The 27,336-nt window shown below is 33.3% G+C and overlaps 2 protein-coding genes across 5 annotated transcripts in view; one reads left to right on the top strand and one right to left on the bottom strand.

Annotated features, from left to right (window-relative positions):
• Window positions 1-13,380, top strand: part of Nep2 (M13 family metallopeptidase neprilysin 2) — a 65,572-nt gene extending 52,192 nt beyond the window's left edge. The window contains exons 1-16 of one of the 4 annotated variants that reach the window (XM_077446391.1): window positions 3,142-3,212; window positions 5,426-5,562; window positions 5,655-5,768; window positions 5,849-6,094; window positions 6,695-6,906; window positions 7,114-7,290; window positions 8,239-8,324; window positions 8,403-8,508; window positions 8,587-8,771; window positions 9,447-9,536; window positions 9,622-9,772; window positions 9,858-10,026; window positions 10,123-10,241; window positions 11,025-11,156; window positions 12,485-12,622; window positions 12,711-13,380. In XM_077446391.1, the coding sequence (XP_077302517.1) occupies window positions 3,172-3,212; window positions 5,426-5,562; window positions 5,655-5,768; window positions 5,849-6,094; window positions 6,695-6,906; window positions 7,114-7,290; window positions 8,239-8,324; window positions 8,403-8,508; window positions 8,587-8,771; window positions 9,447-9,536; window positions 9,622-9,772; window positions 9,858-10,026; window positions 10,123-10,241; window positions 11,025-11,156; window positions 12,485-12,622; window positions 12,711-12,911 (2,304 nt within the window). In that variant the 5' untranslated portion in view covers window positions 3,142-3,171 and the 3' untranslated portion in view covers window positions 12,912-13,380. Of the gene's footprint in view, window positions 1-3,141; window positions 3,213-5,425; window positions 5,563-5,648; window positions 5,769-5,848; window positions 6,095-6,694; window positions 6,907-7,113; window positions 7,291-8,238; window positions 8,325-8,402; window positions 8,509-8,586; window positions 8,772-9,446; window positions 9,537-9,621; window positions 9,773-9,857; window positions 10,027-10,122; window positions 10,242-11,024; window positions 11,157-12,484; window positions 12,623-12,710 lie in introns of those variants that run through there. The other 3 variants (XM_077446390.1, XM_077446393.1, XM_077446392.1) reach the window with 3 other exon arrangements.
• Window positions 13,381-13,777: 397 nt separating this feature from the next.
• bor (ATPase family AAA domain containing bor) lies at window positions 13,778-26,505 on the bottom strand. Its single transcript, XM_077446395.1, has 11 exons — window positions 26,225-26,505; window positions 24,590-24,744; window positions 24,381-24,493; window positions 20,176-20,382; window positions 19,947-20,104; window positions 19,540-19,799; window positions 18,147-18,270; window positions 16,018-16,201; window positions 15,829-15,936; window positions 15,545-15,743; window positions 13,778-14,647 (listed from the first exon to the last, which is right to left on the bottom strand). The coding sequence occupies exons 1-11, from the start codon at window positions 26,406-26,408 to the stop codon at window positions 14,513-14,515; spliced, it is 1,827 nt and encodes a 608-aa protein (XP_077302521.1). The 5' UTR covers window positions 26,409-26,505; the 3' UTR covers window positions 13,778-14,512.
• Window positions 26,506-27,336: the final 831 nt, after the last annotated feature.

Here is a 27,336-nt window from a genome sequence, read left to right as displayed (position 1 = left end):
TCGTCACTTGACAACAATATAACGCCTAAAGCCACTTCTATTAATATAACCAGCGCCGATTTTAGGGGGGGGCTGGGTCGGGTGGCACCCGAGTATGTTGGGGCGCCACTCCATGCACCGAAGGCGCTTTAAAATTTAAAATTAGAGTGCCAAAGTCGAAACTTCAATTGATTTTTGAAATTTAAACTTATCTCCGGTCTACAATGTCACAAAATAATTTGTCACAATTTTCTAGGGGCGCTTAGAAAAAATTGCCCGAGGGCGCCATAGGGTGTAAGGCCGGCACTGAATATAACATTTCTCTGGTTCAAATACATATTTTTTATTTTTTTACATACATAGATATATGTATAGCAGGAAGGCTTGACAGGAAGACCCCGATGCGCCTTCCTCGACAATTAATTACAAACAATGCAGCATTTTATTATTACATAAATCACTGTATTTCCAGAAGCTGATGATGAACACGAAATAACATTTAATTAAAGAATGAATCCATTGAGACATCTATGGATTTTAGATTTGTACATAATTTTTACAAATTGTACATACAATAAATACAGAAGATTTGTGACAGCAGGAAAGATGATTTTTTTCCAATTTTGAGGAACCGTCTCAACAATGATCGGATAAATTTGGCAAACTCTGATAAGAAACGATCGATTTGGAGTCACAAGTACCCCCAAATCTAACCAGCAGTATGGCGGATCGAACCCACTGATCACTTGGTGCTAAACATGCACGCTACCATTGAGACATACTGCTGGCTAACATATGTATGTAGAAAATCTGTTTTGGCGAGTGAGATGGAGTGATGCGCTTTCAATTTTCATGTCTCGCTCTTGCATCACTCGAATTAGTACGTTTCGATACAACGAAAAATATTAACACAAGTAACCAATCCTTATAAAGTGAAACATTAGCGAAATTAGCTCATAGTATAACGGAGGAAAATATATTTTACTCTTAAAATTCGCTAGATAATTACTTATACGTATTTCAAAGCAATAAAATCACAATCAATAGAAAAAACAGTCGATTATTGATTCCAACACTTATTTTTGGCACAGCAGTACTGTATTTTGAGTTGAAGACTGCAAAAGCCAAAAATCTGTAAAAATTGCGGTTTTTTTAACGCTTACATATGTAAATATATCTCATAAACAGCGGCGGTTTATCATACATTTAAAATAAGCACGCGCTTGGGACCCCCAACACGAGTTATTTTACGTATTTTAACTGTTTTATTTATTAAATTTGAGAATTTTGTTTATGTACTTTTACCCTATCTGTATTTATGTCAATTTTTTCAATTTCGTTAATTTGATCATAATTTCGTGTAATAATTTGTTTAGTATGGTTTATTCAACTTGATTACTTGTTAACCTTTTTATAAAGCTTAACATTGAAGATTGATACAGAAACATAAGATTGAATACATTACATATTTTTATAATTATTTTTTTAGATAAACTGAAGCTTAATTCGAGTCTTTGTTTAGTATTCGTTTCCTTGGTTGGCATTTATATTTTTAATAAATTATATTTAAATATAATGCGAGTATGATTCCATTATTTTGTATATAAGTTCCTATTTTATTCCAAAAACTGTTAATGTTTCAAGTAGATATAGTAAATAATTAAAAAAATATATGGTTTTGTAAAGTTCTAATGAAAAATCATATACTGAAAAGCATGGCAAAAATCGACGATAGCATTTTTTTACTGAAGTTGTGCCCTCAAATTTACTTGATCCACCACTGCTCATAAACGAGAAGAAGCCAACAAAAATCATTGTCATATTCGAATTAAGTAGGTCAAACTTAGTAAAGATTGATTAATCTCCGCTTCGGTAAGAAGAAAAATCAGTGTATGTAAATAAACGATCAATAACTTGGAAGTAAACACTTTGTTTACACTATAAGCGAACTGCATATGTGTATGCGTTTGTAATATTGACTTGTTGGCACTTTATTTTAATATCGCACGTGCGCAATTTAAAATAATAAAATAATAGGTTAAAATATTTATGCACATATCAGCGAAAATGTGATTTTTGCGATATTATAATTTATATATAAAAAAATGACATGCATCGATTAAATTATTTAATATATATGGAATTATTCTATAGTTGATCCGCTGTAGCGTGAGATTTACGAGAACTGAGCATGCTGTCGCATTCGTGAAATGTGTTGTAACGTTGTAAGGATGTAAAATAATTTCTTTATTTTTTTTTATTATTTCTTATTTAACTATATAATATTATTACAAAATAATTCAATGCAAGGTCTTTAATAATATTACTGTAAGTTTTGCTGTTCATAACATGACGTTGACAATTACTTTTTTCGTCTAAAAAATATAAATTTTCATTAATATAAAATATATACGTATTCCATAAATAAAATAATAATATCAACAACTTGCGTATTTCATATTAAAATTTTATTAATGTAAATATTTCAAAACACGAACTCAAAACTAACTGTTTGAGATTGAAAAACCCTGTTCGAAGGACCATGTTTGAATGTGTGTGAGGATTGCGTTCAGGATCAAGAATATTATAATTAAAGTCTCTCTTCTCTTTGTCCCACATTTATTTTATGTTAAATTACAGTTTCCTGGCTTGCTCCATAAGTTTCGTGTCGACGGCAGCCGTTTGTATGAGTGGGCTTGAGTGACTGATTTCACGTGTCTGCCTGACTGTGCGTGCGCATTGCAACTTCTAGAGCATTAAATTGAATGGAGGGGGAAATAGGTCGTTACCAACACTAGTCCACTAACAAAATATAAAAGTCAAACTATACGCACGAACAATGTTGTACTTCTTTACCAAAACGTAGTGCGAAACTGAAACGAAATGTAATTGGCCATCGCGGGCCGATGAGTCTCATGCTAGTTCAACTATAACTTCAAATGGATTACAATATGTATTTCGATTATATTCGAATATTTGTGGAAATGAAATTCAGCAAATATTATCGACGCTCTGAAATGTTTGTTATGAAGATATTACTATATCATAAGACGAGTATTTGTGTATTGTTTGTTATCTTGGTTGACTTTTCGCGATAGCATATACATATATAATATGTATATATATTATTTTTGTTTGATAAGCATTTGATATTTTGCGTTTCAGTTGTGACAGCACCTCTGAATAAACAGTATGGTTTGGTTCGATTTTGACGTTAATTACGTTCAACTAGGGCAAGTTAACTACTCTGTTTTGATTATTTATTAAACTTATTTAAGCTTCAGTGATAACTTCGTACATACTTATTTTTACTTTATTATTATTGACATTTTTACTCTACACATTAAAGAAATTTGACAATATTCCTTGTCGTATTTCAACATTCTTCTTGGATGCAAACAATTTAAATACAATAGCATTATACATAAATAAATGCAAAATCAATACGTATTATACATATACATACAATATATACCGAGAAAAATAATAAAATGCGTTTCATAATTGGACCAGTATGCAAATAAATCACAGTGGCACTGTTTCCAATTGATTATACACTATTGACCGATTTTTTCTTAGCTCAGAATTGATCACTGATCACATTTCTATGGTTTTTAACGTGTGTTAGGATGTCGCTGGGTATTTTGGAGATAATTTAAATACCGTTATCAAACTGAAACTTAGTATCAATTACTGAAATGTTTACCGTTACTTTGTAATTTTTTAAATCGACCGGAAATAATACCCCCCCCCCCTTATTAGTACGTCTCTTTCTTATATATATTTAGATTTAATTATCAGCCAATTAATTGAGCTAAAATTTTCATACGTGTAATATTCGATTAAATCGTGTTTTTTAAATATTTTTTTTTCAACCGCAAATAGTACTTTTACTCTTGATTTTCAAGATCTTTCTCAAAAACTCTTCAATGTATCGAATTGAGATATCATATCTATGTAGAAGTTTCTGCTTAATATTGAGTAACTTAGTGATAAGTTAATTTGATGAAGATCCGCCATTAGCGGGGATTGCAATTTACCGTCAAATTTAATAAACTGGTAAATGGTAAACGATTTCTCCTGAGGGTATACCGGTATTTAAATGTATGTGCTTACTTTTCTTAAAAACGTTAAGCTAAATCTCAGGTGAATAATATAATATAAATATATTAAAGTAAATTCGTAATAATAAATAAATTTTACTTCTTTTATTTTTACCCAATCGTATTTATTTATTTTAAATTTTTGATCATAATTGAAACAACCATCTGTGATCACATTTATTTCAATTTTAAATTGTCACATACAATACAGAAAATAATAAGCAAATTCCAGGCAACCTAATGCACAATACGCCGTTTGCTACGTTTTTAATGTAACATTATTCAATAATATGCCTGTATATGTTCTGAATTCACGATAAAATAGCTTTCCGGAATTATAGGTAATTAAGAGGGCTGGACACCAGCGCCTTGTTCATACAAACGTATTACACTTCTCCCTTCCTCAATTATGGCACTAGAGAAATTATTTTTTTAATATGCTATGGATATTCACCATTGGCTTGCATCTGTGCTTTTATTTTTTTGATTAGTTATTTTTTATAGGAGCTAGAAGCCGCCAAACATCTATAAAATCGCCTCTTTTTTACACCCACGAAAAGAGTCCACGGTGCTTATTTAACGGTCGATTTAAAAAAAAAATTCGCGCACAGTTGCGAAGAAAATATCTTTCTCATACCGATGATGAAATTTTTTTAAAAATTGGTCCAGTTTCGGAGGAGAAAATTGGAGAATACGAAACCTCGATTTTGTCGATTTAAAATACGTATTATCTGGTCGAAGCGCATCTGTCTCATTCACTCAATATATATATTGATATACATATATTGTCGCATTCACTCAATATATATATGTATATCGAAGAAAGGAACGGCAACAAAATTAAGGTTTCGGGTGTACAGCCCTCTTAAAGGTTGGATATGTAATATATCCAACCTCCGGAAGTAGCGCTTTTGTCTTATTGAAAATCCAAAATGTGTAATTTTCCATACATTAGCCCACAAACGTGTATTGAGAACGTTCTTATAGGTGGAATGTATTTGTGTCGAATTTCGATTTTGATACTTTTCATTTTGTCCATAGACATTATGTCGCGTTATCATTTTGTCGGGAACGTTTTGTCGGTCACCGTTTTGTCCGGGGATTTTGTCGCGGAACCAAGTAGTGGATTGGTCACGGTAATTGGACTATTCGTCACATTACTGTGGTCACAAAGACAATTTTTGCCATTAAAATCGCACTCAAGTTCTCGTTAGTATGATGGACTTTTCGGCTGCCAGATGTTCCGTTATAGAGATTTTAGTGACTTTGTGACCAGTAATCACCGAACCATTGGTCACATCCGAATTTTTTTTATTTTTAAACGTGTGTTATTTTAATTTCAGAAATCCAGGATGGTGGAAACGTCGCACGGGAACCGAAAAATTACTAACGTTAATTTCAGTAGCTTCTTCGTTAGTAGTGGTCGCACTTGCAGTGGCTTTAGCCGTTGTCGTAATCAATCAAAAGTCAGCGAACAATGGTGGGTTAACATTTCTAAAGCTTCTATTAAAATGGAAAAATTTGCAACAGATTCTTTTATATGTATATATATAATTTTCTTTTAAGATACAGGTTCGAGTGTAGCAGAAGCTCTGAACGGTGGTCCTCAAAATAGCATTGTCGTTGTTCCAAACAGCGATACCAAAACACCTGACATATGTTTATCTCCCGGTTGTATTCATACAGGTATAACTAATAAAAATTTAATTAAAAATTATATATAGATACATATGTATTTCGATGATAATTGAATTTTTTTGTCGCAGCTTCCGGTATATTGAAAAATATAGATGATTCCGTTGATCCATGTGACGACTTCTATGAGTTCTCTTGTGGCAAATTTTTGAAAAAGACACGGATTCCTGATGACCAATCCTCAGTCAACACGTTCTCAATTATTGGTGATGAGCTTCAGGAACAGTTGAGGACAATATTGGACGAGAAGCCCCAACCAAATGAACCAAAACCATTTACACTGGCTAGAAATTTATTCTTGGCTTGTATGAATACTAGTAAGTTGTTTTTATATGAATTTACGTCATAAATGATAAAAAAAAATATATTCACTGGGTTTTATATTATGAAAAAATTAACCATTTTAAATTAAATAAAAAAATTAGAATACAATTTTTTAAATTTCGGATTTGTAAATGATTACCATTGATTGCTTCAGTGAGTATTTATTTACTTATAATTTTTCAAATGATTATAATACATATTATGAAACTTTTTCAGTATACTATTTCAAACCAAATTCAGTATACTATTTCATGGTACTCTAATTTAGATCCCCGTACGAAATTTTTTGATAATGTTCCTTAGTTTTTTATATTTCCAACTTGCAATATTAGCTAATTTGGCTAGTATAAATTAAAACAATCAAATAAATTTTGCATTCATAAATCTATTTAAGCACAAATTTAAATCAATATATTCATATTTCCAATCTCACCACTTTCCAGTTTCACTATGTAAGATAAATTATTATGACTCTTTGAAATGAACCATTTGAAAAAAAATGGTTTATATTTAAGAAAATTATTGGCAATATTCATGCTTTGTACATTAGATATTTGTAAAACTTAACCAAAATATGTAATTTTTATTTTTAGCTAGCATTGAATCTAGAGGAGTCGAACCGTTGCATAAGATTTTGAAAAAATTGGGAGGATGGCCTCTGCTCGAAGGACCTGAATGGAAAGAGTCAGAGTTCACATGGATGGACATTGTATACAAGATGAGGAAAATCGGCTATTCCATAGATTATTTCATCGATACATCGGTCGGTGTCGACGTCAAAAATTCAACAAAAAGGGTCATCGATGTAAGTACCAGACAAACACAAAGGTCTCTGCAACTAGAATTGTGCATTTGCGTTGTTTCGTTTTGCATTTGCGTTTGTAAATTTTTCATTTTAATAAAAATGTCGCGATGCGGATGTGTGTGTGTGTACATATGAACTGTGCATTAGCGATATGTAGAATCTATGTAATGTGTGTGTAATTAAAGTGTAACTATTGAATATTATCAGGTCGACGATGCGTCACTCGGCCTCAGTAGAGAATACCTGACCAAGGGCTTTTCAGACAAACTCGTGACAGCTTACTATGATTATATGGTGGACATTGCTGTATTGCTCGGAGCGAATAAAGAGCGTGCCCAAGTTGAATTGAAGGAATCCATCCTGTTCGAGATTGCTCTGGCCAACGTAAGAGCTTACATTCTATATTATATGTATATAAGTCACCAATTAATAGCAAATAAACCAATATATTTCCTTTGAATACTTGTATATCTCATACAAACACTGAACATAACATTTTTTTAAACTGAATTATTCGAAACAACTTTGAAATTAATTTATCCACAAACATCATGGATAAACATCCTTGGATACTATTTTTATTTTTAATTACTGAGATTTTTGATTGTAGTTAAATTAAAACATATAACGTATCAATACCATTCGTCGTCCGGAACTCAATCCTCGGCAGTATTTTTTCATTAAAATGCGAATAAATCTAGATTGTTTTCAACTTTTAGTTAAAACTATAACAAATATCAAAGCTGAAATTTATTTATAATATAGTTTCACTACAATAAGTAGTGGACATATCCGGAATTCAATTGTAAAAAAATAGGTTCGGTGATTATTATAGCCCACAAAGCGCTCGAGCAAAAGTCACTGAAATCTCTATAACGGAACATCCGGCAGCTGAAAAGTCCATCATACTAATGATAACTATCATACTAATGAGAAATCGAGTGCTATATATTCCGTATTCGCGATTTTCATGGCAAAAATCATCTTTTGGGCGATCGCAATGTGCGTAGTAATCCAACTACCGTTTAAATGATGTTAATTTTCAAAAATGCCAATTTGTCCCACTACTCACTACTTTTGCAACGTAACTACATAGTTTAAAAGTGAAGCTCAGAATCTTTAATATTTGTAATTATTATGAGTAAAAGTTGAATACAAAATATTTTATTGGTATTATAAAAAAAAATGCTGCTACTTTATAAACTTTATAAGGATGCAAGGTTTTTTGATACTTTTGCCTTATACGAGTTTTAAACGTAATGTCCCACTGTATATACGTTACATGCATATATATAAAATATAACAAGTTTTATGCAAGCATTTCATTTGTAGATATCATTACCTTTGGAAAAAAGGCGTAATGCAACTGCACTGTACAATCCAATGACTATCAAAGAAATGCAACAGAAGTTTCCAAGGTTTGAAATATAATGTATAATTATTCGCAATGCACGTAGTAATTTACAGTCGGGTAACGTATTAATTTTGAATTCCAGCATTCCATGGAAGATTTACTTCAATACATTATTAGCTCCGTATGTGAATATCGACGATGAGGAAGTTGTGGTTGTGAACGTGCCCAAATTCATCACAGGTTTAGAAGTGAGTTTTATTTCTAATCATCATTCATATCCAAATGTAGGTCATGTAGTATACGGAAGGCATTTCTTTGATTGCTAGGAAATATTGGCGAAAACCTCCAAAAGGACTCAGGCTAATTATGTGCTGTGGAGAGTTGTCGGTGCTTCAGTATCGTACTTGACGGAGACGTTGCGGAGACGTCAATTGGCTTTCGGCACTGTACTGTCGGGAAAAACCGAACGGGAAAGCCGTTGGAAAGAATGTGTGGACACAGCTGGAAATAGGTTTGTTTTTAAAATATCCAAAGCAATGCTTTATATTTGTCAATTTGTATTTTTTTATCAGCAGCCGTACAGTAATTGATTAAAAAAATAAAACAAACGTAATTTATCGATCGAAACAATGAAATTTCACACTAAAATATCAATTTATTATTTAACTTATTTTGTGTCAAATAAAGTTTATTAAAAAAAATTGAAAAAAAAAGTTAAATGATTACCAAATTATTTTGTATTTATTAATAAAAAATTTAAATACTTTGCTTCAACAATTTACATATCTATGATAGCAATAGATAGCTGCATTATTATAAAAAGTCTTTTATTTGTTATAAAGATACATTTGAAAGTGGCGGAAGTCCAATTTTCAGTTCCAAAAACACTATTTCTGTTTGACTCAATTCCCAAATTGTTATCGCTTATTTTAATTCGATATGTCCAGAATCTGGGAAAAGCAGAATAAACGTATTACAGGCCACCAATATTTTTAAACATTATATTTAATGTTTTACAAGATATTTCTCGAAATTAAGAAAACTGGATTTGCGCCAATTTCAAATATAACGACTCGTATACATAATAAGTGCAAAATGTTTGTAAAATGCAAAATATCATGTCAAAATCACATCTTCAAATTTATATAAATGATCACAAAGTAAAATTTGAACTTGTTTGTTTTAGCTTGGCTTTAGCCGTTGGAGCTTTGTACGTTAAAAAATATTTCGATGAAAATGCCAAGAAAAACGCTTTGGAAATGGTCAACGATATAAGGTAATTACTGTTTATTACATACATACATAGATCATAAACAATTATTTTAAAATGTCTTTTACAATAATTTTAATACAAAAATCAGATCGGAATTCTTGAACATACTCGAAGACGTGGATTGGATGGACGATAAGACGAAGAAATCGGCCGTGGACAAGGCTGGAAGCATGGCGACTCACATAGCATACCCTCAAGAATTGCTCGAAAATGAAAAGTTAACAGAATTTTACAGCGAGGTACTTACACACAAAATAACACATACATATGTTCCCAAACTACATATGTAAGTGAAATCAACAATATAACATGTTATCATTTCAGCTGGAAATATCTCCAGATACGTATTTGGAATCAGTGTTGAATCTCACCTTATTCGGTACCGGCTATTCGTTTAAACAGTTGAGGAAACCGGTGAACAAAACTGACTGGATACGACACGGCCGTCCTGCCATCGTCAACGCGTTCTATTCGTCCATCGAAAATAGCATACGTAATGATCTTGATATTATAATAATCCTGAAATTATACTTACATATATGTACATGCGATCAGAAATAATCACACCGTTTGTGGTATGTATTTGTAGAGTTCCCTGCCGGAATTTTGCAAGGTGTCTTCTTTTCGTCTCAACGGCCTCGATACATGAACTACGGTGCTATTGGATTCGTCATCGGACATGAAATCACGCACGGATTCGACGACCAAGTTTGTTACTCACATTTACATATACCTTAACAATATAAAATACACATTTGTATTACATGCATACATATGATCCTGAAATATGCTCGTCATCTTCGATACACTAATACAAGTAGCTCGTAGTATAGCCCAGTGGTTACCGAGAGGTCCCATGTTCAAGCCCTGGTTTGAAAATAATTTATTCTGAGTATTTCCGCAGTGCTGCTGGTCAGACTTGGATATTTGTGACACCAAGTCGATCGTTTGCTATCAGAGTTTGCCAAACAAAGTTCAATAATGAAACATACATACACGTTCACTCACACAGGCTATGAGAGCATTTTCGATACAAATAGCAGCCGTATGGCTCGGTGGTTGCGTTTGTGATTAGCACCGAGAGGTTACCGGGTTCGATCCCGTGCTAATCTTTAATGCAGCTGGTCTGACTTGGATATTTGTGACACCAAGTCCATTGTTTCCTATCAGAGTTTGCCAATTTATCTGATTTCATTGTTGAAACGGCTCCTCACCACATTGGCGACCGACCTGCCTACTATTTGAATATAATTTCAAATTTATATATGTTTAAAATCATTGGGTCAACCTGTAATGGTACCATGGTACAAATAAAAAAAAAATACAAATATTTAATTGCTCTTTTGAGTTGTCCATTTTAGTTGATTGGAATTTCCAATGGAAAATTACATTTACACAGTATATTTGTAACTTTGCGAAAAGTATTAATAAATTGACAAAAAATTGCATGCCTCAGTTTAGTTTTAATTTGATTTCTGTTTTTAATTATAGGGTAGACAATTCGATAAGGACGGAAACCTTGTTGACTGGTGGGAAGCACAAACTAAGCACCGATACTTGGAAAAGGCTCAATGCATCATCGATCAATATTCCAACTACTCGGTGAAAGACGTCGGCCTCAACGTAAGTAAAATTCAAACAAATTATCCACGTTTATTCAATTAAAGCTGCAAAGTTCGATTAAATACATAAGATCGAAATTTAAATGTAATTCTGTGTATCAATCAGTGCCATAACTTTTTATTGAAATCGAGCATAATTATACAACCTATTAGTGAAGTAAAAATATATGAGTGATCAGTGCCGGTTTTAGGGGGGGGCTAGATTGGGCAGCGCCTGAGGGCGCCAAATAAATTAGGGCACTGCTCGATGTGTCAAAGGCGCTTTAAATTTTAAAATTAGAGCGCCAAAAGACATACAAAATTTTAGATTAGAGCGCCAAAGACGAATTTTTTTTCTAAGGGTGTTAATAAAAAATTGCCCGAGGGCGCCATTGGGTGTAAGGCCGGCACTGTGAGTGATAGTGCGAGCCTATAATGCAAATTTTAAGATATAGTGTGAAAACGATAAAGTTATAGGCGTTTAAACAATTAAAATCTGACAAGATGAATGGTTGGCGGAAAGTTAAACATATAAGCCCACGGTGATCGGATTATTAGTCACATCACGATTGCCTAAAAGACAATTTTTGCAATGAAAATCGCGAATATGGAATATTTGGCGCTCAAGTTCCGGTTAGTATGATTGACTTTTCGGCTGCCAGATCCGTTATAGAGATTTTAGTGACTTTTGGGCGAGCGCTTTGTGACCAATAATCACCGAACCATAAGCCCACTAGCTATCAAACTTAACCGTGTCCAAAAATGACGCAAACTCAGAAGTGTTTATTACGATTATCTTTCACCCTTGAACTATCAGAATCGCTTTAAATTTCCATCGTTGACCAAACCGCACAAAATGGCAGTTTCAAAACGATCGGAAAAGATACTGAATCGTTTGCGAAGTAAACCTTACATAGGAGAGCCTTGTAAAAAAGAACAATACAATTTTGGTTATGTGTATATTTTAAGTTAAGTTTAAATTTATTTTATGCCATAATACTTCTTAGTAAAGAAAAATGCATAATTGAGTAATGGTTTGATAACTTTTCATACAAAGGAAATGGTCTCGAGCTAAAAAAATTAAGATTTTGAAAGCAATGTACTTTCAGGTAATAAATAAATGAAAAAAAAATCAATATATAATTTTATATTTGATCTACAAAACAAAATGTATAAACAAAAAAACATAAAAAAAAAAAAAAAAAATCCATTAACACCATGAACAATTTGTTTATGTTACATTATGTATATTATAAAACCATTTAATTCGTAATTTCATGTATGCCGACAATATATATATGTAATAATATAAATTTATGAAACGTTTATTTTTTTATATTCTTTATTCAGTTAAACGGCATCAATACTCAAGGCGAAAACATTGCTGATAATGGTGGAATAAAGGTTGCATATTTGGCGTATCTCAAGTGGGCCAAACGAAACGGAGGAGAACAGAAGCTGCCAGGATTGAATTATACTCCACAACAAGTAACAAAACAAGATTATTTTTTTTGTATATATATATATATATATACGTAAATGATCGACAACAGTAATCATTCAATTTAATTTATAGTTGTTCTGGATAAGCGCGGCTAACACGTGGTGCTCGGTGTACAGACCCGAAGCGTTGAAACTTCGCATAACGACCGGCTTCCACTCGCCAGGCCGATTCCGAGTCGTCGGACCGATCTCCAACATGGAAGAATACGCCAAAGACTTCAACTGTCCTCTAGGATCAAAAATGAATCCAAAGCACAAGTGCAGAGTGTGGTAGACGTGTACCACAACATATAAATTATATAGCGTATACATTAAAAAAAATATATTATTAAGAAAACAAGCATAATGGTGAGCACTCAATCTTGTATTATAATACATATATATATATATATATATATATATATATATATATATATATATATAAATAAATAAATAAGGAATTGATGCATTGATGTCTCATTAGAATTCGTACATAAGTATCTGAATACATGTAAGCGAGGATGACTGAACAATTTTTAACTTATTTGATAACATCAAGGTCACATTTCAATGCAAAATTAAGCTATTACATATATATATATATATATATATATATATTCTCGTCTGTATATTTTGAATTGTATTTGTAAGCAAAAAAAGAAACTCTACCGATTAATTATTAAGTTGCAGGGTTGCGTTGATTATTTTATAATTTGTTGATGACATTATATCATATGATTACTTATAAATATAAAATATTTCTCAATAATGTTAAGTTCTTTTATAATATACCTATGTGTATATAAAAAAAAATCCTATTCATCTGCCTGCTCCTCCGTTTCCAAAACAATAATAAAAAAATATACATTCATACATATAAAATAAAGTAAAAATCAGTGAATTCTGAAACGAATCGAATAATAAGCCAATAAACTACTAGAATTAATATTTCACATGCAATGACATTCAATATGAGAATGTAGTAAATTCAATTTGAATTGTATCTATAATTGTATACATTATACGGCTCTGTGTAGTCAAACATCTCAATCTTGACTACGTTGATAGCTTCAGAACGAATAACATTGTTCTGTAAGACAGTTTATTGAAGTGACCTTTCTTAAGTGTCGATGTCATCATTACGAGCTCAAAAGTATAAACAAAGGCTTATTGATTCATTTTATTAACAAATCATATTCAACTTTTAACACTAAAATATAATAATAATTCATTGCTTATCTATCCCAGCCTTTTTCAAACTACATATATTCGGATATCCCGACGTATGTATGTATGTATAAAACGACACAATGAGAAAAAGTATTATTTATTTATTAGATTATACAAAGAAAAAATAGTGTGACAGTGGAAAGAATGTGAAATACCCAACAGTTTTGACCATAACTTTGCGCTTCATAGTTTGTAAAACGCCAGGCTATTGGTTCTGTTATGCAATGCACATATGTACATATAATATAATAATAAAAAAATCAAACTAATATAACAATATGTTATAAATGCACATACACATATATCCCAAGATTGGATATATTTTAATGTTTTAAAAGTTACAAAGCAAATCAACAAAGCGCAAATAATAATTTTTGTTGCCTTTTCAATTTGTACAAATTAATAAAAAAAAAACACTCATCTATACATCAACAACAACTGCGCTACCGTAATGCTACCCACTTTTACACATTTCAATTTTTTATCTCCCTTAACGGCTACGGTTTCTTCTTCTTTATTCATTTCATTATTACTACTACTATCAATAATGTGCGTCGTATCAGACACCTTCTCGGAATCAACATTAACTAATAAACTAATATTCGGTTGTGTTCGACGATTCGAATCCTCGCCCAATTCAGGCGATTTACATGCATCCGTTGTATATCACATGTCATTGCTGGGTTTTGTCGTTGGTTTACTGTCCGCATCGGTTATGTTCGGTAGTTCAACTGTGTCCATCGTCTTGCTGAGGTAAGTCAACATCCCTCGGTATTTTTCCTCCTCGGACAACCACTCCATCTATAAACAATTCACATTTTATTATAAATTCACCATTAAATTGCCGATTATTGAATAATTACTATACAGTAAATGATAATCATCACTATAAGTATGATGATCGAGAACAAAGAAAACAACAAATGCTGATTGGTAGAGACACGTATTTTGGGCATCTTTTTTATCAATTTTAGCATTTTCATTTTGCATTTTAGCATTTTAGGGCATTAAAAAAAATGTTCAATTTTAGCATATATTTTTATGAAGAGTTTAATTTTAAATAATAAAAAATTTCGATGAATTTTAATAATATTCATATACATACATATATACAATTTAAAGACAACATAACAATTAAAAAATAATAGAAAAATTTTAGAATGTTTTGAAACTAAAATTTCAATGAAAAAAACATGAATATAAAAATACAAAGACAAAAAATATGAATATAAAAATATAATACCAATTAAAATTTATTAAAACTCAACATGGAGCACATTTCTACAGATTCTTTTTTGAGATGTGTGCGACGATCGGTATTTACTAAAATACCTTTCAGCATCCACACTTTTGTCTACTATTTACAGTAGTAGACAAAAGCAGTTGCTTGGTTTCGACAGGAAAAACACTGTCTATGGTAAACTGCAAGCTCTGTTTTATCCTCTCAATTTCTTCACAAAATAAATAGGCAAAGGGATAGGAAGACCCTTCTAAATTGTCTTATTAATTTTATAAATTTTATGCAAATTTCACTTTTGTTTGTTATTTTAGCATCTATTCGCATATCTTACGAATTTGGCATCTATTCCGAATTTTAGCATTAATAGCAAAATGCCCAAAATACGTGTCTCTACATATTGGTCATTATTGGAAACTAATTATACATCTAATATAATATATATATATATATATATATACCTTAAGCCGATGATCTTCCAAAGCTTCTTCGCAAATGTCCAAGACCATTTCTTCGGTGAGTATACCATCGATTGATGAGTAGGCAGCGGCTTGCCATGCAACTCCCAATTTGCTGATGGCTCGTCCAGACATTCCCGCAGTCGTTACAGACATACGTTGACATAGCCCGCCATAGTCAAATGAAGCGACTTTTAAACGTCTAAAAGTAAATAAAGACATTAAAATTTTCAAGTACTCAAAATTTATGCTGAACTTGAAAGAGTTGAAGGTGTGTATAATTTCACCTGTGACCTTCGACGGCTGGTTGTAAAACGAATTTATCAAAGTAAAGTCTTATCAATCTCTCTCTCTCTTCTAGACCGGGCAAACCAAATTCAATCATTTTATCAACCCTGAAAATTAAAATTCACATAATGTCAATAAGCCTTCCTATGAATTACAAATGCACAGTATTGTAAAACAACTTGAATTACCTATCGTTGATAGCGGAATCAAACTGCTGTGGAGTGTTGGACGCAAGCACAAGCATAAAACGTTCACTTTGTTCCGATGTCCTGTAAAGGAAAGCGTTAAGAGCGGCTCTCAAATCTTCAGATATTTTCTCCGAAGATCTTTTACGGAGGAAAGCGTCAGCCTCGTCGATGAACAGTAGCACACCTAAAATATTAAAAAACCAATTGAAGCGGTCATTAATCCTATGAGTGCATACATTTTTTCTGTTAAAAGCCCGCCATGCTGAAAATTTCACCCACATTTCCAACTAGAATTATTTAGAAATCCAATATAAAGCAGGTATAAAAATTATAGCTAATGCAAATAAACCCTTGATAACTACAGCAGAAGATTTCGAGTTTTGTAAAGGTGTGTTTAGACGCTCTAATATATCTTGCAACAATATAAATAAACAAAAAAAAATCTATCAATTAATGTATTTTTCCAAAACTAGTTCCATCTTCTTCATTGTTGTTAAAATGTAATGCTCACAATCTAAATGCCAAGCCACAATCTAAAATACTCAGCAGTTAGAGATTTCCACTGAGAAATTCTGCTATGGATATAAGCAGTGGCGACTCGTGGATAAGATATCTGGGGGTGCTGCGGTTGATTAAAAATAAAAAAAATGTTTATTTGGATTATATTTTACTATTAACATAATATTATCAAAATTAAACACTATGTGTATTTCATTATAAAATTGATTCTTCTGTCTTTTTTCCTTGAAAAAAGATCTATCACCTTTTCGTTAAATTTTTTACTGTTCATAATCATTTTTTTTCAATTGACAGCATAGACAAAGCCGTCAATCTTTCCTGAACCATTGTGTTTCTTATACTCGTATATGTATGTCTTAATTCTATTTATTGATGAAAAACACCGTTCTGGCTCAGAGGTAGTTGAAGTTGTAAGCAGAATTTGAATAAGTTTTGTTATTTCCACACGAACTTTGCATAAATTGATTGCAAAAATAAGTTTTAAAATGATTAATAAATCGTTAATACTATGCATTTCATTCCTTAAGTAAAACACTTCTAATTCAGTTTGAAGTTTTTCTTTATCTAGCATTGGATATGATTCAACGGTTAGTAGTAGATCTTTCATTGGCTTCTATAATATATGCGATAATATATGCATCACATATTTTTGGCTTCTATTTTTTCTCGTATTTGTATAATGACATTAGTAAAGCTTTTTAAGTTTTCTTTAATTGAAAATGCATCGATATTACTAGATTGCATTTGGTTATAAATAATTTCTACATGCGGCATTAACTTGTGAAAAAGTTCTGACTAAAATAAAAAATTGTATTCAGTAAATTGGTAGAATCTGTTATTGTTTTATCAGTATTTCGGAAGAATATTTAAGTTCTTGAAAACATTGGCTCAGCTTCTCTTGATTTTTATACCATCTTAAATACTTAGAGTGACGTGTAGAAAGATAAAAAGGGTAAGAGGTGTAGAAAGAAAGACAAAAGGTGCAGAAGAAATGACGAAAAGTGAGGAGCGTGTCGAGCGCACACGAACGCAACAAGTATATAGCACTGTTGGGAGTGCAGTACGGACCAAGCTTCTAGCTGCCCCCGCGCCCCTCCTTCGCCCACTCGAGCAATTCCATTGAAAACCGTACTGCACAAAATCATAAACGATGCCTCACTTTCTGATATTAGTACCGCGATGTATGATCATTATTGGATGTATCGGTGTGCGGGCGAGCTTAATACACGCTTAAATAGTATTGATATTTTCATATAATATACATACATTTACGTATATAATAATATTAAATTTTTCTCAATTTCCTTGGGGGTGCTGCAGTACCGCAGTGCGTATGGACGAGTCGCCACTGGATATAAGTTCAGAAATTCTGGTGTAAACCAGTCTTTATAAACATTGACCCGGATTATACGACCCATGTATAATGCATTTTTTTTCAATGCTACCTGGAAAGGCTTAGCGGGTAGCATTCTTGTTTACTTTTTTATATACTCAAAATATAACGGCTATCGGCGTATTTCAGGCTCATAGATTTGTTGGCAAAACGTCGATCAGCATTCAAAGGGTTAAACAGCAACGGAAACGTAATGTTTACCAAAAAAAAAACCAACCTTTCCTACTAGTAGTCGACCAATCAAATACTTTATGAATAGCAGCAACGGCGTCTTTACCCATCGGAGCAACATCTCCACCTGTCATAATAGCATAGTCCATTCCGGAGTGCGCCGCTAATTTCTGAAATCACACGTTATTTCATTAGTAAACATATAAAGAAATAAACTACGTATATTTATTATTATTATTTGCTGATGATATGAAGATTTTCAAGAGAATAGACAACCGAAATGATGCTTTGGCCCTACAAGATGATTTGTTCAGGCTAGAGGCTTATTGCAGCATAAATAAGTTGGAAATGAATTTCGCAAAATGCTCCTGCATAACCTTCACCAGAAAACTATGTCCAGTTGACTTTCCTCATTCAATCAACGGACATAGACTCACAAGGGTATCGGAAATTAGGGATTTGGGAGTCTTTTTAAACTCTGATCTATCCTTTAGTAAACATATTGACAATGTTGTAGCTCGAGCGTCGAAGGCCCTCGGGTTCGTCATCCGGTCCTCCAAATGCTTTACTTCTATTAAATCATACAAAATACTATATTGTGCATACGTAAGAAGTATTGTTGAGTTTGCATCCCAAGTTTGGAACCCAGAGTAATCTGGTGCAAGAGACAGATTGGAGCGCATTCAGAAGAGATTCTTGAGATACATCAGTAGCCGTTTTGGATTATCCCATACTTCCTATGAAGATGCTTGTAGGTGTCAGCATCTACTTCCACTTGTCAAAAGAAGGGAGATAGCTGACATCTCAACAATTTTGAACATCCTTAACGGCTCGATCGACTGTCCTCAATTATTGAGCAGACTATCATTGCGTGTGCCAAATAGAATGACTAGATGTAATGAGCTCCTTTACATACCTAATACTTTTTCTAATTATGGAAGAAGCTCATTCATCTGGCGTGCAAGCTCCACCGTCAAAACACTAATTTTAACAATTTCTATGTTTGACTTATTTAATATTAATGCTATACAAGCTAGAGTGATTATTGTAAATTTGTTTTTCGATGATTCATTTTATTGAAAATTTACGATTGTGATTATGAATTTTTATTTTGATGTATTTATTTTGTCCTTTTGTTATATATTATATTATTTTTATTATTTCATAATTTTTATCATATTATTATTCTTATTATTTTGATATTTTTATTATACTGTTATTTCTATTTTTTTTCTTTTTGTTTTCTCTAACTATCTTACTCTATTATCATTTTTGTTTCTTATTTTAAATGTTTGAGCTTTTCTTTTTTTTACCTATGTATATGTGAAAATTATTAATGGTTTACTTAACATAATTATGTTTTTTTACTATCAATCTATGTAACTTAATAAACTGTAAATTTTCCAAATAAATAAATAAATATTTCAGCTTGAAATTACCTTGGCAAATAAAGTTTTACCGCAACCGGGTGGGCCGTGCATCAGAAGATTGCGGTACATTCCCCGATTGTTGCGCGTGTTCTTCGTGGCAATGGCGACATCCCGTAGCTTCTCCTCCAGCTTGGGCTCAAGTATGACTCCGGCGAGGGCATCCTTTGGCCGTCTGTAGTAGGCGATCATACGCCGAGTCGTCAGCACCGGATGCTTCAACGTTTCCAACAAAGAGAACCGAGACGTCTCGCTGATGAGCGTCGGTTTGCCTATAGAACACGAGTCACTCGTTCGTCAATACAATATAGTGATTGAAATACGACACATACGCGCATTGCAAAATTTCACACAACAGAGAACACACATCGCAATAGGAATCGCATGGGCTTTTGCAGTAGATTGGCAAAATTGTATACCTATACGGGCTTCAATGTAGCGTGCCGTGACTGAAGTGGCCCCTTTGGCCGTGTACACGCCGAGAGCGATTGCCGACAGTCCGCCGACAAACATCAAAGCTTTGTCCCAATCGGTGAGGAGCGTGTTGAAACCTGTGCCCAATACATTACCGGTGGTTCTGGAAATATGAAAGACGTGTTTAAAAATCGAAAGGTATGTTTGTATAACAGAAGTAATATCGATACTGACTTAATTCCTTCCAATAACGTGACCCTGTTTTCTTGAGCTTTCAGGCGTATTTGTTCTAAAGTGACGTCTCTATTTTCACGATCTGCCTTGGCTCTTGCTCTCGCCTCGGCTTCTATTAATTTTAGTTTATTCTTTTCGCGTAATGCCATCTCATGTTCTATGGTCGCCTTTCTCAATGCTTCCTGCTTAGCAACCGACTCTTCTTGTCTAAAAAAAGTACATGCATGTTTAAATAAACCACCAAAAAAATGGATATAATCAATATAAGAAAAAAATCATCATCATATATGTATATATGTATGTCTGCGATAACGCAGTATAATTGTCGGTTCGACATACGTATGTCGCAGTTAAAGCACTGCCGACAAAACGTACGAATATAATAAAGAATCAAGAAAAAACTTCTATATATGTATGTATATGTCACAGTGAAATTATATTTCAAGTGAAATCATAACCAGTTACATTTTCAGGGTTGGTTTTGTTCATTTAAGATTAGATTGTTAGGATTGGTATTATTTAAGTGTTAGCATAGGTTAGGTTAAGTAAGGGTTTGCCCTATTCATTTAAAATTGAGTTGTTAGGGTTAAATTTATAGAGTTAAACGTTGTAAATTCATTGTTTGATATATTTTCACTGCTTGAATTGGTGAAAATATGCTTTCATTAGTGAAAATATATTTTCACTTGAAATATGCTTTCACTGTAACATATACAGACCCCTGACAGGATGTTCTTACCACTAGCGTTATTTGCGAAACTTGTGACAAATTTGACAAACATGTGGGAAACACGTATTTATTTTAACACTGGTAGATAGGTTGAATAGCCACCCACATGTGGTGGTGAAAAAAGCCGAAAATTTTGAAACTGGGGATGATTGAAACAAAGAATCAGTTCACGGTCAGTTTTCGCCCTGTTAACACGCTGCGTAAATTAACAATTATTGATTTAAAAATAGACTTAAGATTTAATTATTTTTAAATATTTTAAATATAAGTTGTGAATTAATATTATTGTGTATAATTTATTGTGTTTTTACGTTCGCTTTAATATATTTTTTGATTTTTTAATCAAAAACTATTGGTGCAATCGGGAGTTTCTCCAACTGCTACATTATTTTATTTTATTAATTGAAAAATCAACAGACAGGATGTACATAGATATGTATGTATAAAAAAAACAAATAGTAAATAAATAATATATGTAACATCCGAGTCCAATAATAGATTTTTACAAAAATGAAAAAGATAAATATGAGGAAAACAAATTAAAAAGTAAAGAATAAAGGCATGACAAAATATGTAGAACATTGCATAATTAAACTATAGTATTAAAATATTTGGAAAAGGTTATAAAATAGAATATAAGAAGAAATTTAAATTTACAAATATAAAACAAATGAAAAAGGTAAATACAAAATAAACAAATGAAAAGGAAAAGAATGAAAGCTATAATATGATTAAATAGCACATTACATAACTAAACTAAAGTATAAAAATATTGGAAATATTGGAAAAATAGAATAGGAGAAGAAATGAATCAATCGGTCAAGATTCTCTTGATGTTAGACCTGAATTGATGTAGGGAAATACCAAATAGATCAACCTCATTCAGCTTTCCGTTAAACATACGATAAACGCGCTGCAGATAAAAATATTTTTGGGAATTAGTATTGAAAGGATCAAGTGAAAAGAGTGCAACGCGTCTAGAGTACCGAACTGGGATTCTGAAATTAACCTTATTCAGTAAATCAGAACAATCAAGCAAACCATTTATGAGCTTAAAGATGAATATAGCATCAGTATGTCGTCGCCTGACAGAAACATTGTTAAAAGAAAGGATTTTTAAAATGTCGGAAACAGTAGAATGGGTATAGGTAGGAAAAAAGTAGCGTAAGGATTTAATAAATTTAAGTTGAACTTTCCCAATACAATTAATATGGGATAAATAAAAAGATGACCAGATAATTATACGACAAATGTGGGAGAAAACGAAAAACCACACCGCGAACGGATCGAAAAATTATCACCATAGCTTTGGAGCGCCGTAAGGTGCCTAATAAAGGCATTCAAGCTATTCTGAACCAAGAGGGTATCGATATTTCCACAAGGACGATGCAACGTAGATTTCGTGAAGTTAACGTCAAGAGCCGAACTCCAATAAAAAAGCCAAAATTGACACCAACGATGAAAAAAAAAAAGCTCAGGAACATCAGAAATGGACTGTTGATGATTGGAAAAAGGTATTGTTTAAATATTAATATTAAACTAAAAAATACTTGATAACCTCCTATGTACTAATTTTTCATTCATTTTAGGTTTGTTTCTCTGACGAAACAATTCTAAGGACAATGACAGATGTTGTCCAATACATCAGAAGACGACCTTCCGAGAAGCTGAGCGACGAATGCACCATTCAAACAACAAAATATAATGCATATGTATGGTGTGGTCCGTTATTAGCGGAAAAGGGGCTGGACCCGTAAATTGGTGCAGGATCAATACAAAAAATATTTTTGAAAGGATTTTTGCCTTATTTTGAATCAGAGGGGATGGATGCACATAATTACATTTTATGCAAGATGTCACACGGCCAAAACAATTAACAACTACCTGATCACAAAAAATATTCGAATTTTTTTATGGCCAGGTAATTCACCAGATTTAAATCCGATTGAAAATTATTGGGGGTATTAAAAAGTATTTTTTATAACAGCCCTAATACTACGTTAGATAATTTAAAAGAAAAAATAATTGATGCATGGAAAAATAATTCAAAAATCAAAAAAACAATAGTCATGCATAGAGATCAATTCGGGCCGTTATAACAAATAGGGGAGGGACAACTAAATATTAAGTTAATTACAGTTTTTTTTTGTAAATATTATTGATGAATATATTATGCGTGTATAATAAAAAGTTTTGTTTCATTTCCTGTTGTAAAATTTAACAAAATCGACAAAAAACGAGTTTTACGCTAGTGGTAAGAACTTCCTGTCGTGGGTCTGTATACTGTTCGCTACCAATGTTTCCTCTAGGAAAATAGTCTCAGAGCATTTATCGCCATCTATTGAAAGTTATTTAATATTTCTATTGCTGTTTTATATTGTATATGCATATATGTAGCTACGTAGGTAGTTTTTTACTTATAATAATGCACCCGATTAAATTTTCATCGGGTCTATCACTATATTACAGGTTAGAAATTGCTTACGTCACGCCATATAAAAATACATAACGGTAATATGATTTAACGCGGTTTTAAACTAAATATAAACATTAAATTAATTACGTTTTAAAGGTATTTGAAAATAATACGCAGACGTGACGTCACATAAACGAGGTTTCAGTTTGGTTCCACAAAAATCTAATTTTGACTGGTATACATTCATTTTAAGCAAATTGAATAGATGGCATTCAACTCTCAGTAATATATTCAACCAATTTTGAACCTTTAAACAGTTGGAATAGGCGCATATAAGGCTCAAAATCCCGTGCAAAGTTCAGAAATTCTACGGAAAACAGCCACGCTACAGACTTGTCGCCCAAAGTTTCCATAGAAGACGGCCGCGAGCAAACGGTTAATATATCTCAACCTCTTGAATGTATCACAAACGAACGAAGACTATCGCCTTTTTTCAATTTCGTTAGTATCACAGGATATTTTTAGATATGTCACTGTGAAGAAACCAAAATTAATATCGAGTCGTAGCCTTAAATACTGTTACGTACGCCGTGGATTGAGCGAATTGTACTTAGACCAACGGATATCTGTTATCGGTTAACTAAATGCATGCACTTACTTCCAAAGATTATATCTGGACTCTAAGTGCATTTAGGCTAAACAATGACCGTTATTAGTTATTTCTCAGAATCGGTACGGGAAGACCCAATGTCTTGGAAATACATATCCGAATACGTGACTACACAACAGGTAAACAGATTAGGCGTCCTGAGAGATCTACCCTTTATAAGGCGGTACGTAGGCGATATAAGTCATTCTGGACTTAGCAGTGACACTGCGTGTATCTCCTTAATCATCAATAAATGCTGTGAAACGACTGTTGGCCTTTTACTTGGATCCTCCACCCACCCGTACGCAACAATACGAAGGAGCGCGCACTGATGCGCTTATGGCGATGAAGTGATTAATAATTTAATATGTCATAACCCATGTGATGATAGTGTTAAGTAATTAACTCACTTTTTTAAATTCAGATCGTGCGCTTGTTGCTGCATTTGCAACTGTTCTTCATAACGTTTCTTGGTCAGTTGATCTTGAAATTGAGCCCGAATTTGATGTTGCTTGGTTTCTTCCTAAAAGAATAAAAAAACATTGAGAAGCTTAAATCAACACTCTGAAGAAGTTTTGATGTTCTGAATTTGCATTCAATTATATGATATTAATTATACTTGAAGACTTTTCCGCCGCTCTTCATAGTCGACTCTCTTTGATTCGGTTTTTTGTTGCTCTATGTGCGCTTCGTACTCTTTGATTTTAGCCATCTGCTCGTGTTGTCTGGTAATCTCTTGCAATTTACTCAATTCTAACGCCTCTTTGGAATGTTCTGGAATTGTTATAATAGAAAGAATATAATCAAAATTTGGTTAAACATATGAAATTGTCAATAATTATTATATAAATGCATACATGTAAATGCATTTATATAATAAACGTCGAATTGGATTTGTCTTGAGATATGCTAGATTATTCTCCAACCCCTTGTCTTCTCGCTTGCTTTTCAACTCGCTTGTTAGAAGTAAGCTAGAGTATAATGCAATTGTGTGGAATCTGCATGAAGCAAACTACTCTCTTATTATAGAAAAAGTGCAAAAACCATTTCTTCGTTTTCTTTATAAGAAAGAGTATGGGTATTACCCATATCTCTATCCTACTCCTTTCCTTTTGGGCATGCTCGGGTATAATTCCCTTGAACTTCGGAGAAACTTCTCGTTAATTCGTTTCGTTCTCCGTTGTTGCTGGAACAGTTGGGACTTAATAATTATGTGCGTGGTAGACATCATCATTTGATGGTTGTACCTGCTGCTCGCACACTTCTTTTTCGAATGGCTCCTATTCCAAGAGCTATTCGACTCCTCAATGAAATCGTTGCTGCTGTCCCTGAATGTGATATTTTCCACCTTGGGGAGCGTAGATTATCGGATATTATCTTAACATATTTATCTGGTAACCTGCGCTCATCATTACTTTCTTAATTTGAATGTGATGAATGAGTGGAATCTTAATCTACTCTCTTCCATTTGGGCCTCGCTGTGATTTTATTTTTTATTCATATTTTGTTTTATTTTATTTTACTTTTTCTGTCTCCTTTGTACATTTTTACATACTATTTTAATTTTGTTCAGTGTAAACAAAGAATGGGATTTATGGATTTTATTTTTTAATTTTTACACTTTTGTTATTTTTTTTTCTCTCTGAATGATGTATTATTTTCTTTTTGTTACTTTTTTTTTATTATTTTATTTTACCATGTTTTCTGCTTTTGCTTTTTTCCTTTATTTACAGTTTACTTGTTTTTATATATTTTTCAAATGTAGGCCATTGTGGCGCATTAGGTTCTTCCTGTAATGCCACAATGGTCCAAAACTATTAAATAAAACTATTAAATAAATAGTCACACTCTCCATATCGACGGATTGGTATTTGAATGATACAACTTTTCACACTGATATTAGAAAAATGTTGACTTTTCCATAAATAAAATAAGCAGATTCTCTTACGCGTTGAACATATAAAATAATAGTCTGCTTTAGAAATATGTTATTGTATATTAAAAATAAATAAAAATATTTGTCGATTAGTCGTCAGCTTCATCTCCATCATAAGCTTGAATAAATTGAGAGTTTTCTATAGATGTATGTATAGTTGTCAATTGCATACAATTGTGACGGGCTACAAAGGTTATCAGGAGGTTCATATAGTCTGCTATACAAAATGGTATTATTAGATTTAGACGAATTCTTCAATGTGGCTCCGCATGATGAAATCTATACCAGTATGTTTTAATTGAATAGTTGGTGACTTACTTGATTTTTCGAGCTCGCGTGCGGCCTGAGCGGCTCTTTCCAGGGCGCTCGAGTCGAAGCGGTAGGCCTCCATGACTTTCTTTTCAGCTTTGGTTAGTCCGGAGTCAGGCGGGGGCTCCGACGGAGGAGGGGCGTCGCCGACTTCCGTCGGGCTCTTCTTTCCATATCCAAATAACCAAGACATCTTAGCGGAATCAAAGGTCGAACTGGCCTGCTCCTTACGCAACGGCCGGCGCCGCACTAACCTAACGCAACCCGGCGCACGAGGTAGAACAGTGATGCCACTCGCTAGACGCCGCACAGTGTTGCCAGTTCATCGCACTTTCTCTCAGCTGTCAGATGCGACAATAGTGGGAATTTCATGGTTCGGTGATTATTCCGTAAAAAGCGATCTCGCGCACGTCACTAAAATCTCGATCATGCAACATCTGGCACCCAAAAACTCCATCAATCAAAATAGTGTACTAACGAGAACTAGAGTTCCAGATGGTCCGTGATCGAGATTTTAGTCCGATGCGGTGCAAACGATCGAAAAGCGCCAGACAGACTTGTAGGCATATAGTACAACTGAAATGATCTCATCAGGTCACTGCGACACATATCTAGGAAAGTCATTAACGCATGGCACACGCTCGCCTCGTCAAAAGGTCGACACGTGTTTCTATACACGTATCTGGGAAACAAAGGAAGAACACACTGAACCCATAAAAACCACGAACTACGTCAAGGCGTATGAACCCATAAAACCACGCTCGCAGCATAACTAGGGCAGCGCGAGTACCAAGAACAAAAGATGTGCACACGACACACTTCAACCCAAAACGTTTATAAAGCAACGCAGCAACCTCCACCGGCAGAGTGAGCCTCTAGAATTCAACTAGATCACATCTCCGAAGAAACCTCTTCGTACATACAATAACCATTGTACCAAATTGAACAAAAATAAACGATCCTCTTTCAAACTCAACTGAATTTCCATAGGCCTGGAAACGGTCGAAACCTTTCACTCGACCACCTGTTCTATAGACTGAACCACAGATTAACGACACGTGTACCTTATGCGTGCGCACTGCTCGCACTTACACTAAGCGAAATCTACCCGAAGTCCCGAC

This window comes from Arctopsyche grandis, chromosome 2 (genome assembly GCF_051622035.1).
Source record: "Arctopsyche grandis isolate Sample6627 chromosome 2, ASM5162203v2, whole genome shotgun sequence".
NCBI classification, from domain to species: domain Eukaryota; kingdom Metazoa; phylum Arthropoda; class Insecta; order Trichoptera; family Hydropsychidae; genus Arctopsyche; species Arctopsyche grandis.
Note: the sequence above shows the minus strand (reverse complement) of the source record. Positions and strands in the feature narration are given on the sequence as shown.